Source organism: Gadus macrocephalus, chromosome 10 (assembly GCF_031168955.1).
Source record: "Gadus macrocephalus chromosome 10, ASM3116895v1".
Classification (NCBI taxonomy): Eukaryota; Metazoa; Chordata; class Actinopteri; order Gadiformes; family Gadidae; genus Gadus; species Gadus macrocephalus.
Window position 1 is genome coordinate 16125064 of NC_082391.1, and position 20569 is coordinate 16145632.

At 46.0% G+C, this 20569-nt stretch overlaps 2 protein-coding genes across 4 annotated transcripts in view; both read right to left on the minus strand.

The window, feature by feature from the left end:
- The window catches only part of flt4 (fms related receptor tyrosine kinase 4), a 51520-nt gene extending 38821 nt beyond the window's left edge, over positions 1–12699 (minus strand). The window contains 1 exon segment of the mRNA XM_060062830.1: positions 12321–12699. Coding sequence (XP_059918813.1) covers positions 12321–12378 — 58 coding nt within the window. The 5' untranslated portion in view covers positions 12379–12699.
- A 2820-nt stretch (positions 12700–15519) lies between these two features.
- Positions 15520–20458, minus strand: trim105 (tripartite motif containing 105). Of its 3 annotated transcripts, none has more exons than XM_060062826.1 (7): positions 20338–20458; positions 19608–19933; positions 18738–18833; positions 17935–18168; positions 17486–17499; positions 17206–17321; positions 15520–16937 (listed from the first exon to the last, which is right to left on the minus strand). In XM_060062826.1, exons 2-7 carry the CDS (start codon positions 19881–19883, stop codon positions 16369–16371), a joined length of 1305 nt encoding a protein of 434 aa, XP_059918809.1. In that variant the 5' UTR covers positions 19884–19933; positions 20338–20458; the 3' UTR covers positions 15520–16368. The 3 variants fall into 3 exon arrangements, with proteins under 3 accessions (XP_059918809.1, XP_059918811.1, XP_059918810.1); XM_060062828.1 differs by having other exon boundaries at positions 19608–19992; positions 20338–20440; XM_060062827.1 differs by having other exon boundaries at positions 20334–20440.
- Between the last annotated feature and the right edge of the window lie 111 nt (positions 20459–20569).

The window sequence follows — 20569 nt, forward strand, 5'->3', positions numbered from 1 at the left end:
TGGTGTTTGGTTAATGTGTTGGTGGGGAGAATGTGGTTCTCGTCCCACGCTCGCCCTCAGGGTGCTGTGAGCTGAGCTCCCACTGCCCCCGCCCCATAACCCCCCCTCCCACGGGCTCCACACCTACGCTCCATCATGCATTAAAGTGTCGCCGTGACTTATGCTCCACCTGGAAGTTGTCATGGAGGGAGACAAATACAGCCACAGCAGCACTGGCGATGTGGGGGGGGGGGGGGGGGGGGGGGGGGGGGCGGCGGGGGGGCTGCCTTAAGACAGGCCCCGCCGGCTGCCCCCAGCCCCAGAGAAAGATGACGGAGTTCTGCAGCGAAGGCAAACAATAAGCATGGCTGACATAAATCTCGGTGTGTGTGATGCCGATGACGGATGTGGGGAATGCACCGCGTCGGAGATGGGAGTTGGAAGCGTTGCAGCACAGGATGGAAATTCAGACCTTTTTCAAGACCTAGTATTTGGTACCAGTTCTATTTGTTTTATAATCTGAAACCATTTTGCTTGATTTTATGTGATCATCTCTCATCCACCCACAGATACAAGCATGTAAAAAAAAAATCTTCCAGGGATATGTATGTATATATATATATTATGTATATATATTCAAAATAAATCCATACAATTTCAAAGCAATCTCTTGCTCTCCGAGGCAGAAGACTTCAAGATGGCAGCCATTTACAAAGATGATGATTTCAAAATGGTCTGCCCTGAATGACGCCATGCCATTCAGAACTTTTGGTCTCTAGAAAACACCAACACACACACACACACACACACACACACACACACACACACACACATACACACACACACACACACACAAACAAGCACACAAATTCCCCAGACACATCCAGTTACCCAGGGAGCTCAAAACAACGGACGTTCCTGTGTAAATATTTGAGTCAACATTAAAACAAAAAGTGGCCTCTTTTGTCTCCCTCTATCCGCAGATTCTCCTGAGAACAGAACCTGTCATTTTTCAGTTTAACGTGAAATGGAGTCGCGATTGTTTAACGTTGGCGTCAGCGTGGCATCGGACACGGTTGGGCTGATGTAATTTATGGCCGTGCGTTTGATGCTCGCTGGGTGTCTCGCTGTTATCCTTTGAATGCCGTGTGTCAGCCCTGTGATTTATGTGCCTTATAAAACCTCTCACCCGTTCATTCACCACTCAGCGCTCCCCGTTCGGTGCGGTTCCAGATAACATCCAACTGAGGAAGAGAATATGGAGCCTTATCCAGATATATTCCTGGCCAGACCTTAGAAACCCCAAGGTAAACCATCTATCCTTCGTATCCCCGCGGGCTCTCTGACGCTGACATGATGATTTGAACCGAAGCAACAAAAACAAATGAATCATAATGAATCTTTAACGCAGAACGAAAACAAATCATACTGCTAAGGTCGGACGGGTGCTGAAGTTGAAGGTGGAAGAGGATGGATAGTGGCTGGTGGCTGGATGCTTACCCAACATTCCCAGCTTGGCACCCTGCATGGCAGTCCTGCATAAAGGCCTTTTTTTACACAGTACAGATGGATGTAACGTGCTGTAAATCTGCTACCATACTGCTACTCTCTGCCAATATAATGTGTGTCTGCGTGTGTGTGTGTGTGTGTGTGTGTGTGTGTGTGTGTGTGTGTGTGTGTGTGTGTGTGTGTGTGTGTGTGTGTGTGTGTGTGTGTGTGTGTGTGTGTGTGTGTGTGTGTGTGTGTGTGTGTGTGTGTGTGTGTGTGTGTGTGTGTGTGTGTGTTTGACGGTATGTGTGTGTGTCTGTTTGTGAGCTGTGCCCAGAGACATCTCCGTGCCATCCGGGTAAACCCATCACTCCTCACACCCTGGCCCAGAAGGAAAATATGAATAAGGGGGACGAGGGCCGGGAAGTCCTTTGTCACAAGTCCTGTTACGACCCACCCCGTTGATGTCCAGGGGGAAGGGGGGGGAGCAACAGTGAATATAATAACGTCTCATAGCGTCTCTATTTTGGGTTCTTCCTCACAGTGTTGTCTATTGTCATGCCCCTGAGAGCTCCTGTTTATCCCCTGCTCTCCCCTCACTTCCCTTCTCTCTCTATGGTGGGAAGCCTAATATTATAACCTGACCCGTGCATTAAGAGCCGAGGCCTCTTTGTGCAGTAGGCACTGCCACTTTGCATTTCACTGCATTGTATGTATCTGTGTGACAAATACAACTGTTGAACTCGTGAACTTGAAAGTTTCAATTCAGCACAAGACATTTTGAAGGCTTACCTTGCCTTGTTTGCAATACAAAAATACAGACAAATTGCTTTGGTCCCAAAGCAAGGCATGCGTATGAATTTAAAGTGAGAGAAATGACCAAGTCATTGTACATGGGGAGACATTGCTGTGTTGGTAACTGACACTGCATTTCTAATGTGAGACTAAATAAAGTCTTTATTATCCAGGTTAGGATATTATGTTAATTCAGGATTTTAGAGTTCTCCAACTCCCTTGAGCCCTCTCAAAATGGCAGAACATCGCAAACAAAAAATGTCCATGATGCATTCTAATGCTCAAGCCCTGAATGTCAAAGGACATAAATTAACATTCAGCACAACACTCATCCTGTGTAGGCCCTTCTGAAATGATTTGAAGTGGATCATATGCTTCATAATCCTTTATCATATTTAGTCCTTTATAACATATGTGCACTGGACCGTACTGGGCAGCATGTCAACATATTTCTGTTTAAAAAGTCAATAGCGATATAAAAAACCTCCTTCAATATTGAGTTTCTAGTTTTATTGATTCATTTCAGTACATTGCTGTAATGGAGCCTTAAACCAAACAGAATACTTGGTCCCTAGCCTAACCGTAGCCACTAAACCGCGTACCAAAACATCAATTCTGTAATGTACTCTGTGCTAATGGTTATGTTTATTGTTATAGATGATAACTAAAATAGCAGGCAGCAATACAAGAAGGTAATAGATTTTATGCCAGCAATATATTAGTTTCCCGTACATTATGCATGGGAAAACGAATGCTAATGTAAATTAAATAATCACAAATATTACAAATCAATTTAATCCAAGTATTTAGTAATTTAAATATGACTAAGCATCTGGCCTAACCCTATTGTAACTGACCCTAACCCTAATACTCATAGTTAAACTTTTTACATACATATTCAAGATGTCTCTTGCTTTATCTTCCAAACTATCCAGAATGCACGAACGTGACACATCGCAGGGGTCGTCCAAAAGTACGGTCTAATTACAAGCAGTGAGCGCAGAACAAGCGCTGGGGCTGGTAACACCTGGGGGTAACACCTGCTTCCTGACAAATTGGAAGAATAGAAATCTTATTTAAATGTCACGGCGGATTAGATTTCAGGGTGAGATACGACGTCTAACCTGCGTGAAGCATCTCTAAACGGCTAATCCTGTCGTACGAGTGACGTTCTTCTGTATGGATAATGCGGAAACCGCTCTGATTTATGGTGTCTGACGTCCGGTGTTAACCTACAACATGCCAGCACCAGAAGGACTGCACACATCGCACCCACGCTAAGACCAGAGGCTCTCAGAAGACTCATGGATCATTGGTGCAGCAACAGATCTGTCATTTGATTAAACACAAATGTATCTATTTATACACACACACATTCGCCGGACAACTCCTGAAACAGAGTCCATTGCCTGGGTGAGTTTAATGCTTAAATGCACCTGATTTCCTTACATCCTACATAAATGTTCATGTACCACATAAATGTGTGTATGTACCAAGGCAGCAGATATGGCCGACGTGGGCCAATAGAAATTGCCGAACGCAACGCCATCCAGACTTTTATATTTTAAGGGTATTTTAAGTGCAGAGGTGCAGTGGTGGTGGTGGGGGGGTTGTGTGGCCTTAACAGGTCTTCTGTTAAGCCACTGACAGCGTTTTGTAGCCAATAGGAACTGTAATACCCCCCCCATCCCCTCCCGTCCCCTTCCCTCTGCAGGTCCCGAGGGAGTGTGTGTGTGTGTGTGTCACAGTGATTTAGCTCACAGATTCCAGATCAGGTCAATATCTTCCATATGCATGTATACTACATGCACCCTTTACACCACCGCGGGGACCCACGCTAAGAGCGGCCAAGAGAAGAAACCCGTGTGCATGTGAACGTTCAATGTTTCCCTTGAACGAGGTTTGAGTTGCCTAAAGAAGATTTGTAGCACATTAGTAATTGTTTGCCAATCGGCCAAAAGTCATTGAAGGTACAAATCAAGGGGAGCTCCGGATCCTGCGCAAAAGAATACATCAGGGACCCTTTGTAAAGTACTGCTTGGGTGAGATACAGTGCGCTGTCGTTGAAGTGCCGTGAACGTGCTCCATCCTCGCGTGGCTCTATGAGCGATTGTTTTGCATTGATACGGATGTCATAAGGTCGCCCTGGGGTGCACTTGGCTTTTGGTTTATTATACTAACAAATACACTGTGAAATAACACCAGCCAACACGTGGTTGTGCAGTGTGTGCGTGGCGCCATGCAAAAACCGTGCCGGATGAGGCGCACCAAATGAGGGGGACATCAAAACACGAAAAAACAGATGTCCTCCCGGGTTCCGATGCGAGTGAGTTTCCAATATTTTCATGATTGAGAGTAATATCCTCCGTGTCGAGAACATTACCTACTCAGTGCTATCTCTGCGGCACGCCCTGAACACAGCATCGCGACTTTCCAATTACAACCGAGTGCGTGTCCACACCGTTTCGGTTGTTGTCGCTTGATTGGTCGAGCATAAAAAATAACGAAAATTCGCTCAGAAAATGAATGGTTAACGACCAAAGGGCAGAGTGCCAGAAAAGTGTCAGATCGGGCTACCCCCTCTTTCCCAGGCATTCCGCTTGGTGCTGAGGAGATAAGACTGACACTTTAGGTGATTTTACTTAGGCCCAGAAGAGGCAGCATTCCTCATGTTATAGAAGTGATAAAACACACACAAGTTATTGCGGTGATGCACTCCCTTCAATCTCCAATGACTCAGGGCCAGGGGAATGAGAAATGGATGTTTATATAGTGAGGACAGGGCTACTTCAGACTAATATAAACTACTGAAATGGGCTTTTTAAAAGGGCTTATCGGCAATTGAAAAACACTAGTTGTGGTTTGGAAAAAACAACACAACATGCATCAAAAAAGCCTGGCTTGTTGTGAGTGTGACTGAGGTGAACTCCCACACACACGACAGATCGTTCAGCCTTTTTTCGGGCTTTGGAGTTTGAGTACCTGACAGTAAAACAAAACACTGTCAGTAACACGTGGTGACATGGGCTCTTCGTGTGGTTACCATTCAGCAAGGCACTGAAAGGGCACAATGATTTGCTATGGTTAAAAGGGAAACTGATTGACTTGGCGTGACTGGGGGACCTCCCACCGGTACTGTCCCCTCTGTGTATACACACATGTCTGCATGGCTTCGGCAGCGGGATGACTCTGATCTCTCTGTTGTTGTGAGTGGAGATTTCGGTGAAGGGAGTATTGTCTTTGTCTTCTGTCCCGGCCCCAGCTGGCTTATTAAAGCAAACACCACGCTTTAAGTCGCCTAAAACAACTTTTCTGATGTTAAAAAAAGAGGGGGGGGAGGGGAGTTAGAAACAGGCAGTGTGCATTAGGGTGTGAAGTTGAGTCACTGTACTGAAGGACATTAGGGGAGGGAAAACGTTTCTCAGTGTTGTATGACACTGGAGTACGAGTGAGTCAACAAACGTAAATATGGTCGCTCAACACACGGACACACACCCACACACGCACGCTGGCACATGCACACACACACACACACACACACACACACACACACACATACACACACACACACACACACACACACACACACATACACACACACACTACTTGAGCACGCAGCTGGTGTTTATGGAGGCTGTGGCTGACATGCTTCTGTCATGATGGAAAGGCCAGATGTATACATACTCAAGAGAGCCAAAGAAAGTCCTTCCCAAGAGCACTCGGGCCTATTGACACCACTTATACCTTATATACTGCAGCTTGTCGTCTTGGCAACAAACAGGGCTGAGCGATCCCAAAGACGCGTCCATTTTGTCGATGAGAGCCCGTCAATATTCATGCTAGGGTAACCCGAAGCCTATACTTAGTTGCACAAAAAAATAATACAAATGTGCATCTGCAAAATCTGTGTCTAGGCACAACGGCGAGAACGCTCAGATTGTACTGATGTGAAGTACTGTGTTTCTACTGCGTCAGTGGATGATGCATCGAACGCCACTGAGGATGAACGGATACTTACTTGTTTGTTTCCTCCTTCTATTGATGTGAATAGATGGCGTGCTGCTCTCCGTATAACTCATGGAGCCGGAGTCATGAATAACCTGCTCATGTAAAGTCGCTTAATTATTCTACTTTGTCACTTCAATGGCTCATACCAGTTGACACATTCAGGGGATATAGAATAGAGGCATTCATCAAAGACATTATGAAGAACACCTGCTGAGGGCAGATAACTTGTGGCCGTACTTTAAAACCGTTCTGGATTCCACGAGGCATACTAATCTCAACGCAAAGCCAGCCCACCTCTCACCCATGTGCAGCCCAATGGGAGGCTGACAGATCATAGAAACTGTGTGAAACACCGGCATCAAAGGTAAGTGTGAGCAAAACGATTAGCCCTGAGCGCCTGCTATACAACAGAATGAAATTCTGTCTTGTGTCTTGTCTTTTATTGCTGCTAAACTTCCTGTTTTTCTCCATCATGTCCTTGTTTCTCCAGTTTCCCTTTTTCATGGACAGGGCAGGACATGTTGCCCTGAGTGCGTTTCCTTGCACCTCTATAGTTTTGTCTGTGATGGGTCACGTGTCATGAACAGGAAAAGAGGATCAGAGTATAAACAAAACAAAATAAACCGTATTCTGGATTTAGCCTGTGGTAAACTGTGGGAGTCTTGAAAATACGTTTTTCCTTTATAACGTTGCTGAAAAGTGGACATTACCCTTGATTAGAAGGTTTCCATCACTTAGCATTTGCCCAACTTTATGCTATTTTCAACAGTTAATTAGAATACCCAAAGTACGTCAAACTCAGGGAATGTACCGCAGACAAAAAGTACACCACGTACCTCCAACAGTTACATTTAATGCCTGCATAATCGTTTAGCAAATTATATGCAAATTGGGCTGAATTGGGACTTTTGAAAAAAAACTAAAAAGCTATTGAGTTATTAGCAACTCCGAGCGTAGGTGACAAAAACAAGCCTGCAGTTGTTTCAGTGTCCCCGTGTGAGTATGTGTAAAAGGCCAGGGCCGCCGGCCTCTGAAATAGCCGCCGTGTCCGGCAGGAGAGGGGGGGGGGCAGCCAGAAGGGCAGCCAGGCCACGGAGCAGACCTGGTCTCTGGGATGTGGAGTCAACCAAGCCCCAGGGCTCCCCTCCCCTGCCTCTACCTCAACCTCTCTCGCTCTCCCTCTCCTGCCTCTTCCTCAACCTCTCTCGCTCTCTCTCTCTCTACTCACACTCTCTCTCAATGCTACCATCCATCTCCGCCCACCCAGCAACCCACACACACACACACACACACACACACACACAGTACTCCCCCGCACCCATCTGAAAGGAATAATGGAACAAAACATCAATAACTCACAATCTATTTCCTCAGTCAATTGGACACAAGGCCACAGCGCCTGAGTCAGGCAACAGACTGACGCTTTTTGATTTCATTGTTAGGAAGTAAGATGACATTCAGCGCGTCCCTGTTCTCTGCGTTATTAGGATTCAGGACTTTTTCCTACTTCCTGTCCGAACAGGGATTTGCACCATAAGGATGCATGGCGTACGGCCATCTGGGGCGCGTTTCCTATCCGACTCAATCTCCCTATACCTGCCTCTCAGGCACACCGGACAGTGAAGGCTCTTCCTCTGTGACCGGCTATTTTCACCAGTCAGCACTTTTTTATGACTTAGATGATATTTGTTCCCCCCTAGTTGGGGGCAGGGGCAGGGGGAGGAGGGGCATGGGGGGGGGAGGGGCAGGGGGGGGGGGGCGGAATGAACCTGCGGTTAATACTTGATGGAATATTACCGGATAGCTGCAGGCACTGCTGTATCGACTTTCAATCTTTGAATTAATTTCCCTCCTCGCTGATTGATTACTAATGTGGAGTAGATGGGGTGAGTTTGATTGCACAATGGTCGACTCGTTTGCTGAAAAACCTCAGAGCACGCTGTGTTTGATCTTATGGGTGCAGGATAACGACCATGTTGCTATGGCGGCGGCTGCCTCAGACATCCTTTGGTACCTGGGTGAATGGCAGCGCTGAAGGCAAGGTCAACGAGCAGTTCACCAAGAGGCAAGGTTGAAGGCCTCGGGAGAATGTAACACATTTTCATTAGGCCGTGCCAATATGTTCTCGTTCCCATGAACCCGAGTGAATCATAGCATAGGAGTGTTATTGGTGCTCTTTTAAAAACCTACACTCATTCAATAAGCAATCACCCAGCTGCTGATGCACCAGATGCAGGTGCAGCCCCAGAGGAGAGTCCCAATAGTAATAGCCTTTAAGCTTCTTTTTAACACCAGTAAGTGAAAGAAATTAGGCTCAGTATTGCTAAGAAAACACAAACGGTGGTGTAACATGCCGTCGATGCTGGGGAAGGGGGGATTTTGCCCTTGTGCTGGACCCTTTGCAGGTGTGGCACTACATGAAATAAGTTCTGGATAGGCTGACAGGAGAAGGGTTCCTCGTGAGTTGTAATAGGCCCTTTAAACAGCAGTCCATTTTAACATGTTATTGCAGGGTAGAAACAGGTGTTATTTATAATGGCCCTGATATTGGGAACGAAATTATTTTCATCAATTACACCTGTGTTTAAGGCACGCTGCTATGAAGTGTCAAAATGGATTCTGTGAAAAGGGCATGTCGATCTACTGCGGTCTTCCCACTTCAACTCTTTCATTTGAATGGAGTATGGAGGTGATTGCCATGCAAATGGGAGTTTCTCAGCCATATTCCAGTTCAACCACAACATACATGGGAGTCCAAAAGAGAACTTTAATCTCTTAGTGATGCAATTACAGGTGACGCAATGGAACTCCCAGTGGAAAACTGTTCACATTCTCCAATTTCCAGGACTCAATGTCAAGGAGTCCAACGAAAACTAGAAGCTGATCAAGGGATGTATTTTTTATATGACTAACACCAAAAATCAATACCACTGCTTGCTGTTTGAGAAATGAGAAAGAGGAGACGATAAAGAGACTGATAATGCCAACATAATCCGAGGAAAGTGGCTATGGCTGCCTTAAGGTGAGGCCTGTTTATTGTTCTTCAATTTAGTATGGAAGACATGCAGCCTCGGGGCCTCTTATGTCATGGGAACGGGGCTCAAGGAAGATGCTCACTGCCTTGCGAGGCAAAAGAAACGTGCATTTCTCTCACACCACAAGATAATACCATGCCTCAGCGAGGCCCCCCTGATATGATACCATGGGAAAAGAACAGCCCTTCCTAAACCCCATACAGTAGAATCCAGTAAATACAGCGTAAATAACGCTGTACTTATGTAAATAATAGCCACGCAACACATTGAGGGGTCAAGGGGATGGAAGCAAGAAAGAAAAAAAAAACGAAATAAATAAATAAACACAGGTGGTTTGCATTAAATGTCTGACACTCACTAGACAGTAACTTGGCCCTGGCTATGGATTCCTGCCGCTGAAGGAGATAATCCCTCCGCACCTACAACGCGCTCAGCGCATGGGTGCTGGTGTATAGATTGACCATACGCCTGCAAGCCACACGTGATGACAACATGGTTCCCGTGCACAACAGCCCGGCCGCTACAGCATGCTCCCATACGTCCCACACGATGACAGCGCCGCCGCTGTTGGCATATTTATTCATCCGACTTTCCCCAGCCGGTACCGACGGCATTCCACTCTTTCGACGTGTGGCTACACCCGTAACCACCAGCCACCAGCACCACGACCACACACCCTCCGCTCCCTCGCCAGTTAATATCCAAGGGCACGGATCCCCCCCCCCCAGCCCAGAGAGGATCCCCCTTATGCGGTGGAAACCCGAGGATCACAGCCGGGAGATTGAAGGCTCACTGTTGTTGGCTGGAGCCACCCCAACCGACAGACAGTAGGTGACTACAATAACACACTTTCAGATTGTTCTTTTGGGGGGAGAGGGGGGGGGGGGGTAGGATGATCTGATCAAGCAGAGGTATGCACACAGAGAAAAAAAACACACACACACACACACACACACACACACACACACACACACACACACACACACACACACAGGCACTCACACTCTCACACACACACACACACACACACACACACACACACACACACACACACACACACACACACACACACACACACACTCACACACACACACACACACACACACACACACACACACACACACAGACACATTTTCTATGTGATAACAATATTGAGCTGTCGGGGTGGAAGACACACATCATCGCTCTCATTTGGATTCAGAGCTCGGCCTCTGAACTGTCTGAAACTGCTGTTTTGGTTTCTTTGGCTAATCAGTTGTTACGGTCAGTCATATGACAGCCAAGAGGGAGCGCACCCAGGGGAAAACAGTGAGTCATCAAAGCTTTAGAACTCAGTCACCTGCTTCAGGCACCCAACACCAGAACCTTTTCACTAAAACAATGTCCCCAAAATGTTTTTCGGCTCTCTCCTCAGGAAGAGGAGGATGAAGAAGGAAGTGAAACGGTCTGGGATCAACATGAGGCTGAGAGACTCGAGACTGAAACATGGCCGTGCTGACCCTGTGACGACCGAGACAGAAAGTATTGTATTGAGAGTGGATAGTCCCCCCACACACACGCACACACACACACACACACACACACACACACACACACGCGCACGCGCGCGCGAAAAACACACACACACACACACACACACACACGGACACACCACCTCCTCCTCCAGCCCCCAAAGGCCTTAATCTTATCATTGCAGGAAATAAACTCATATTTATTGCATTTTCAGCGACCACCTTGGTATTCTCCTGTTATATCATAACTGAATAGAGTTGCTTCAGTTGCAGCAAACCCCATTAATCCCAGCGCTTGTCCTATGAGGACAAGCTTCCTCGCTGATACCTACTACCCACTACCTAGCCTACTACCTTTATTACATAATGACGATGCTAATGACTTAAATGAGGATGAGGAAGAGGCGGCGGAGGAGGTGGAAGAGAAGAAGTAGGAGGAGGAGGAGGAACTGGTTAAGGAACTGTGACGTGGGACAATTACTCTCTTGGCGTTGCTTTGTAGATTATATGCATTAATATGTGAATGAGATTTATGTAAATGGTTAAGTCGTGATGTTAATAAAAAGTGGCAGAATAATAGTATGCAAGCACACTAGGATGCAATAATATATGCCTTCATTGATAGTATCGTAATATCATAGCAATACTAAATCAGAAATTGACTATAAATATTAGTACATGTCCCATATCCTGTCATGGTAACACACATCTAGTGTGAGTCATAGCCTGAATAGAGTAACAGCCAATCAGCACCCTGGGTGGCCATATGGTCTATCTCTTCCTCCAAAAAGGAGCCCCAGCTGTTCAGCAGCAACTCGTGGTGAATGTACGATCTACTCCGAACCTTGGGTTCAGCTTCAAGTAAAAACTGCGAACTTGGGGTTATGTCGATGAATACATGCATTGGTTCCATATCACCTGTGGGCCTACTTAATCAAGGGATACAGTCAATAACTCGAACGCACGCGGTGTGTATGGTCGCCGCCTGTTCACGAGGTCAACATTAAAGGAGTTAAGAGGTCTTCATTTATTGCAGTTCAACGCTCCATCTTTATGTCACTCCCTAACCAAATGAATTACCAAAAACAATTTGCAAATCATATACCATAACACTTTCTCTACCAACTCACCATCACATTTGACACATGTTTAACTAGGCCTAGCTAATATTCGGGAATTTATTAATTTTATACATATTTTTTTATATGTAGGCATATAACATAGCCTATATTAAAACATACAACAGGAATACAGGACATCTGCATGGACTCGGTCACGATTCAATGATTTGTATGGTCATTTAGAGATTGACGCGTTAATAAATTAACTGATTTTTTTTTTATGCAAGAGACGCCTGTGGAATGATTCTGATGACCAGCGAACATCATATGTTCCACTTTAGTATCGAAGGACAGCGTCTGATCAACAGAACAGCTCTTCCTCCTCTGCTCTGACATGCAATAACAACTTTTCACTCCAAAAACTTTCAAGAAGTCATGCTCACCTGAGGCACACGCAATTACAATCCAAACTCGACAGAAAAACGTTGTATCTGTCTTCATTTCCAAATTTCCAGTTGGCAGTGGTAAGCCAATATTTACTTTTAAGTAAAATTATTTTCTAAATCCTAAATCTTTGTGTAGTCAACCACTCTAGAAAGGCGGGAAACGCTGTGGAAAGTCGCTTTAATAGTCCGCGTCTGCAAAACACTCTTCAGGTGAACTCCAGGCGAACGATGCGTTCCCCACTCGGCTGCTGGAGAGAGGATGTGCGAATTCCGGAATGGTGAGAAAAAGAAAAGCGTTTTCCTGTCAAATGGATGCACAGGGCAGTGAATGGGGTTTACAATGATTTCCCTTTCCCCTGCTCGTGACTGGAGCATGCACACCCACCCCTCTAGTTCATAAAACAAGCAACTAAAGTCGTTGTGTGTGTGTGTCTGTGTGTGTGTGCGTGTGTGCGTGTGTGTGCGTGTTTGTGTGTGGGAGAGGTGGTGTGTGTGTGTGTGGGGGGGGGGGGGGGGGGGCATATTCATGACTAATTTTCTTCCTGGTCTAAAGATTACATTTAAATCATGGCCACCTAATCGTTCAGAGTGGTTTTAATTAAGCCTACACAATATCATACTGAGTTGTTTCATAGAGCTGTCTATCTTTGGGCACCAGAATGTATATGGCTTAATTTCCAAAATGATAATTTATTTTTTTACCTTTTTCGATGGATTATTATTGATCCATTTTAAAGGTTAACTACAGCGGGACACAGTTCTAAAGAACAGCAATACCAGCAATTTAACTTGGAGATTTTACCCTTACAGAGGCCAGCAGATGATAAGGTATCTTATACCTTGGTCATGGAACAGGCTATGGTGAAAGATGTGCAGTAGAACTTTCATCAAACATCTCAAATTACTGCCTGGTGTTTCAAAGATCATTTTAACACATAAAACCATTTATATACTGTGAATTGCCATGTTTAATGTGGTGTGACAATTGTGTTGGCGAGCAAATCTTTCAAATGTAAAAGCATGGCTACGCATGCATAAAACCTGTACTTAAACAACGCGTGTGTGTGTGTGTGGGTGGGTGTGCATGTGTGTGTGCATGTGCCTATGTGTGCGTTTGTGCTTGCGTGTGTAAATGCACCCATTTTGCTTCACATATTTATAAAGAAAAAATGACCACGATCACAATTCATACCTGATCCGTTGAGCAGATACCACTACCCTTTTGTTCTCAAAACTCACAGGGCTGAAAACTGATAACATAACAAATTACGTATCCAGAATGAGTGCAATTCTATCTTCCTTCCCACCTAATGGGCCGTACTATTTATTCATTTTAATGGGTTTGTGCTTTGGTTGAATAAACTGAACACAAGTCATCCCTATAAATGAGTTCTTATGTGACGGGCTAAAAGTCGGGCTAAAAGCAACGAATGAGCAGCAGCATGGAGCAGAAGGAACATGTCGTGTTTGTGTGGGCACACCACTACCCTTCTCATTTACAGCCGTCCACTAGCCTGGCCCTGAAAATCAATGTTGTGATTGACTGGATGTCATTAAAAAAGGGTTATTGCACACTTCGCTCCGAGAAATAAAAACAGACTTCAACCTGTGGCCTGTCTGGCATGCTGTGGGGAGTTCCAACGTTCAATTACAAATAAAACAGAGCTGATCGCCAGCAAGTAGAGATGCTGATCATGGATGTCAAAACAGACATCTGACCATCCAAAAGTTAAGAAATGTTGACTGAGGCAACTCTGGGAGTGAGATGAAAGTGGCGGGTATAATGCAGCTTCGCTCCTGGGAGGGTGAGGGGGGATGCAGGGGAACTAAAACAGCTCAAGGACTCGTCCTTGAAGGGCCACCAGTCCATCTGGCCTACCCTCTGCAGGAAACACATAACGGATCAACTGGTGCCATCCTAGGAAGGATGTGGAAAATACAGGCAACCCACTCACTTACTGGCCGCCACTCATTCACATGCTCCCCTCCTCAACTACCATGCAGGCTGCGACGGGCTACTTTGATATGACTGAAAAGGCTTGGACGCCGTGGTTAATGTTTGGAATGCGGCCCCCACCCCCACAGTGAATGAAACAATCACAGGTCATGCTCAGTTAATATAGGTAGAATCTGTCATGCACGTTGGATGTCAACTTATACATTGTAAAACGAGAAGGGCCCTAATGTGCACAGCGTAACATCCGTAGTGGGTCGGCAGACTGATAATAAGTGTGGGTTTTATTCACTGCAAGAATGAGTCCAACCTCATTTCTTCGTCATTTTGCCAGAATCCTTGATTTAATTGCAAAATAGAATTCTTTAATTCCATTGACTAAAGGTCAGACTAAACAACAGCAACTCACAGAGTAAGCCCGAGTTACTTTTCATTTGTAATTTCCATTTCAACACTATGACAGCGACACGGCAAGAGAAAGAATTCAAGGTCTGTTTTTAGACAGTAGTTGTTTTTAGTCTGCAGTAAATGCTGCCATTCATTCAGAGCATGCTGCTTCCAACGGAGACCCACGTATTCAGTCTGGACAGTCGTCCAGTCTGGAGGAGAGGACGCCACAGTATCCTGCACAGTTTTGCCCCCAGAGGCCCGTCAAGCAGCCCCCGACTCTCTCACTGTTTGTCTGACCTCTGACCGGCCGAAGGGAAACAGGACATTGGTGCGTTCGTGTGTTTGGAGAGATAACCACAGGACAAGGCCCATCCCCGCAGTTAAAGTGTCAGGGATGGCTCAGATGTGTTCAGAACATCCACACCAGGTGCAGGTCTGTCAGGGTTCTCCCCCACCCATCACACTGACACGTGCGAGCACACACACACAGGACGCTTTATTGTTCAATCTTTTTGTGCGATCCACTTTGTCATCCTTGCATATTTCAAGCAAGGTCACCCGAGAGTCATAGGCCTGAGGGAAAAAAAAGGCCATATTCTGTAAGTGAAGTGCATTATGTGTATTAATATTGTGTGGGCATTGATCATTTATGTCATCTCAATGGTGGGATTTTCCAACTGATTTTAATCTATAATATTATTATTTTCTTCAACTGATGTGGGGCTGCACTACTTGTCATGCAAAGGGCTTGGAAATGGTTAACATTTCACTTTTGAACACATTTGGCAGTGTTCAGTGCAGAGCAAATAAAGATTGAGATGGGCAGCAACAATAATGAGATAAACAACTCAATAATGTTTGATTGATTTTCTGTAATAATACGTTGAATAGTTTGCAGTTCGCATTTAAATTGGCGCAAGGAAAAGGTACCCAATATACCCACAAGGTACTGCAAAAGTCAATACTTTGCAATCATAATTTTCTTAACCAAATCTTCAAGTCAAACAAAAAAAGGCAATAAAGTAAACAAAGGACATTTAACTTGCTAAACCACCAAGCATTGAATGAGACGACTAATAATAAAAAATATAATATAGTGATCTAAATAGTTTTGCAAAGGTCCGAAACGCTTCTAATAATATTTCAATGGTTTCAAAGTTTTTCTATGGGGATTTTATTCAATACACGCATGCATTGAGTCCACTGTTTGGCCGAATAATGGTCATTAGCAGCCATTATATTAAAAGAACATTGACAAATCAGTGGAATGTAATTACTAGTGTTTGGTAAAGCGCTGAAGCACTTTAACTATAATTGGCTTTTAGAGTTTGGCAGGCCACACAACGCAGCTTATTGTCATACAATTTAGGTTAAGCACAGCATCATTCGTTTCCCAGTCATCCTAAAATGTTCCATTGTTCGCTTTCCGATGCAAAAGGGATATATATAGCAAAGTCTGCCAATGAAGAAACAATTAAATCAAATGTCCAGATAATTGAACAATGAGATGAGAAGCTATGCGAGCTGTTGGCTCATCACATGGCAGAATCAACAACATAGGCTCTAACAAGAAGTACACCATTGACAACAACAACAGTTGCAACGCTGCTACGGCTACGCATGGCTACAAAGGCACTTGGTTACGAGAGCTAACAGACACCTCGGTCTGGTCACGCCTCTGCTTCCCTAGCCGGACCGCGCTCAGACCACCAGAGAGACGGGGAGGTGATGGAGGAGCTGGATGGGCTGCGGCCTCTGGCAGTCGTCGGCGATGCAGGGGCTGAAGAAGGGGTACACCTTGCCCCTGGGGCCGTCGGCGAACGAGTGCAGGAGGCTCATGCTGTCCGCGTCGTAGAAGGACACCCGCCGCTCCTCGCAGTCCAGGAACACGCCGACGCGTTGCGGCGGCGCCAGCGAGCGCACTGGCAGCCGCGTCCAGGGCTGCGTGCCCGCCGAGTACTCGTCGCCGTTGCGCAGCCTCAGGGTCCAGTAGCCGCTCTCGGGGCTGAGCTTGACGCGGGCGCCCCGGTCCACCGCCTCCGACGCCACGCCCAGGTCCCACTTGTGCTTGCCGCCCACGCCCACCTCCCAGTAGTGGCGGCCCGAGCCGAAGCCCTCGGCGGCCAGCACGTTGACGCACTGCAGGAAGCGCTTGGGGCTGGGCCTGTACGGGACCGGGCCGCTGCCGGACTCCACCGCCACCGTCTTGTCCCTGGAGACGTAGACGCTCGGGTGGGCCGTGTCCATGTCAAAGGTCAACGGGGCCGGACCTATGAGGCATGGGGAGGTAAATAAAGGCTTGAGTGACAGCCAGGTGATAAGAACGGATCATAATCTCTGAGTCCGATAAGACTCTGCGTCATTGTCATCATGTAAAACATTGATTAATGTCCTCCAATGTGGGTGTGTTATGGTCGGCCGGTAATTCTACCTCCTGTACGGAGGATCTCCCTTTGTTCTCATTGCTTATTGTACACGCAGTTGTTATTCTTTCATGCAGCTGCCTAAGAGGAGCAAACCCCTGAGGGGAAGCATTACCTGGTTTTAAAGACTTGAACATCTTCCTCCACGTGATGTACTGTAATGGCGCTGTGTATTTGACGCTAAAAGCATTCATATCTAGCTCCGGCGCCGCGTCCACCTGTACACACAGCCTGGCGAAATGCAAACAAACGTTTTCAGGTATGCACGGGTCATTTGTTCACAGGGCAGTTGTCACTACCTACCACACAAATGGAAAAGGCTAATCATATAAGTGTGTCATGTGTGAGTGCAGGCCAAATACTTGTCTATCAAACATAATGTCATTATTGCTTACCTTATCTGTGGCAGCTAAGAGACAGAGGAGGATGAGGAGGGAAAAAAATAAGATTTACACTGCATTAGTGCTATTCTGAAATGAGACAAGCGAAACTGATTGCAAAATTGAATTATCCAAACTGATAATATAATAGTAAGGGGTCTCGTTTGAACAATACACAAATGATTCAGAAAGAGTAGACCTCCTTATCTACCAAGTTTATTCTACTTGACGTAGCCGTTCTTAATGCATATTGAATGGTGATTGTGTGTAGGAGTGTGCACAATCACGCACACAGTGTGTCCTGGGTTTGTCCTCTGTGATTCCATGTGTACAATGTCCTTGCGTCTGAGATTGGATTTATTGAATGCATTATTATAAAAAACGAAAATGCATTGGCTATTATAATATCACTCCAAACAGATTTTCTAGTACGTAGCAGAGGCCTGTACGGGGTTAACGCTCACCTCGGTCGGCGTGGCGTTCTCGCTGGCGGCGAAAGCCTGCTGCAGCGCTCTGATGTTCTGCTCCAGCTCCTTCACCGCCTCCCGGCTGTCCTCCAGGTGGCGCTGCAGTTTATCCGTCACCTCCCGCTGCTCCCGCCTCATCTGCTCCAGCACGCAGGCTTCCTCCTCCTGGAGGAACTGCTGCAGGGCCCTGAACTCGCCCTGGACACGGGCTTGAAGCTCAGCTCCCACCCTCTGGGGTAAAGGAAGAGAGATCCACGGCTGGTGAAGGACCTGCAGTATACTGTGGCTCCATCCAATTACCTGATGCAAATCCACAGCGCTGGCGAGTTGACCGGACCCTGTGTGCTGATTCAAGGGGTATGGGTGTTTTGTCCTTACGATACAATACTAATTCAAACTTGCAGCCAATCCAATGGCCGCCTAAGGTAATATAAGAGGTCTTGTTAACTCAATTTGGAGATTAACCAAGAAACCCTGCAATTTTCCAAGTTAATTGGGCAAAGCGTCGATATTTAGTTTTAATTTCAGAGGCTGCAAAACACATCTCGAGTCCGAGGTCACATAATTGGAGTTAATGATGCACAGAATATTCAGAACATCACTGAACACACAAGCAAGTGTGATATTTAAAAGGGCCATGTTGGCAACAGATAGGTGCGTGTTCATTTGTGAACACCTGCTTTATGCATTGAAGCACTCACTTTATCAGCAAGCATCACCCAATATAGCCCTTAGGACTGATATGAGCAATCTTATCTGTTAAGTGCTGCCAGCCCTTGTGGCCACACAGACCAGTGTACCTTTATGGTGTCCATCTTCTCTTGGTCCCTGTGGATTATGTTGAAGAACTCTTCCTTCTTCACGAGATGGCTTTCCAATGACTCCTTCAGTTGTTTCTGATTCAACAAATTGAAGAAGCAAGAGGTAGCAAAACAACATATGCATAATAACAGAACATATTGTACTGTTATATTTCGTTTGGGCACAGTCATACAGTCATCATGCATATTTATGATACAGTTAGAAGGAGAGGCAGTTGATCTTCGCTCTTAGCAATTCATGGGAGGGATATCGCAGCTACCAATGTATTTAATTGACTGAGATAGTGTCATCTACACTGTTCTGTAAATGAGCAAAATAAACGTTATCAGCTGTGGATAGCTCCAAGGTGGACTGCCATTGACTTCAACTGTATTGATTATTCCAGTTCACAGAATTTAGAGTCTTGAGTTTGCGAGGCAGCTGGATTTGCGAGATTAGGATCACGCGAGAATCAATTTGGCCAGGCTTCAAGTAATGAGCTTGTGGCCGAACCGCAGGGGTTCGGACCAATCAGTGTTCAATGAGGAACTACAGGATCTGTGTGATACGTGATAGACAGATGGTTCACATCAAAATGATTGATGTGAGTATTTTTTTAAAGTTCCTGCCCTTTCCAAAGTGTTTCCAAGGACAACATCCCATATGGTTCTATGTAAAACCATCTGCCTTGTCAGGTTAATGAAGACCTGCTTCAAAGCTATACGTCAACTGACATTTAATCTGTCAGCCTATACTTTGAAATCACTGAGAATTAACATGCACCAGGCACCTGTCAGAAATCCAATTAGAGCTGAATACATATACTCTTTATTGCTGGCAAATGTGAACAAAGTTGAACAATAGCCCACCTCTATATTCTTTGTGTAGCTGTCCAGAGAGCTGGCTCTGACCTTCTCCACCATGGCCGTCACCAAGTAGTTGGTGTGAAACTGTTTGGAGCTGAACTCCTTGCGGCACTGGGGGCAGCTCACACACCCCTGCACCCCTCTCCAGTACCTGGAGATGCAGTTCTTGCAGAAGTGATGCACGCATGGCAGCATGACAGGATCTCGAAACAAATCACAGCATATTGCACACGTCAGGTCCTCCCGTAGACTGCCTCTTTGAGACGCAGCCACCGCCATGGTGCTCAGATGGTGTCTTGATGTGGAGATATAGTAGTGACAACAGTCCCCTGGTCGGAGAAACAATTGTTTTTTAGAGATGCAATACTCTCAACACCCACGGCATATCCTGCAGGAGAGACGGGGTTAACAACACGTTGAAGCGGACAACTCGACTCTATCCACGTAGGCCTAAATTATGCTAGCTGCCGAAAGCGAAAGTACTTGGGAGTAAAAAGGTTTGGGGGGTCATGCTCATGGTCGACCACGAGATAGCGTGCTTCATTGCGGTGTCAACAAGTTAATGTTTTGCACGACAGGGGTTGGCATTTGATGCCATAACAACAAAGCAAGTACTGGACGCGTCGTCCAAGACACAGCCAGTTGAGCCTAAAAAAGAGCTAGCCAAGAAGCGAGGCTAATGATCGAACATGTGGGAATACAATGCGTTATGTTGCACTTTTAACTTACTGACCGAGTTTTGCCACCCAAAGTGTCCCTATCTTTTCCTTTGCTGGGGAGTTGGAGCGCGCAGCTGCTTCAGGTTGGAACAAAAGAGGGAACACTGAGTACGGGACACGCCCCCCGAGTACACCGCGTCTTCTGATTGGTCTACACCTCCGATTGTCATGCGTTCCAAAGTAAACACACACACTGAATTCCATTTCACCCTCTTGTCGTGATTCTTCAATAATGCACCAACCTGT

Excerpts from the sequence above, each read along its gene's own strand:
- trim105 (XM_060062826.1), bottom strand. The coding sequence starts at position 19,883 with ATGGCGGTGGCTGCGTCTCAAAGAGGCAGTCTACGGGAGGACCTGACG. Across the intron at positions 18,834-19,607 it reads GCTACACAAAGAATATAGAG|AAACAACTGAAGGAGTCATT; the intron begins GTGGGCTATTGT and ends TTGTTGAATCAG. Across the intron at positions 18,169-18,737 it reads AGAAGATGGACACCATAAAG|AGGGTGGGAGCTGAGCTTCA; the intron begins GTACACTGGTCT and ends CCTTTACCCCAG.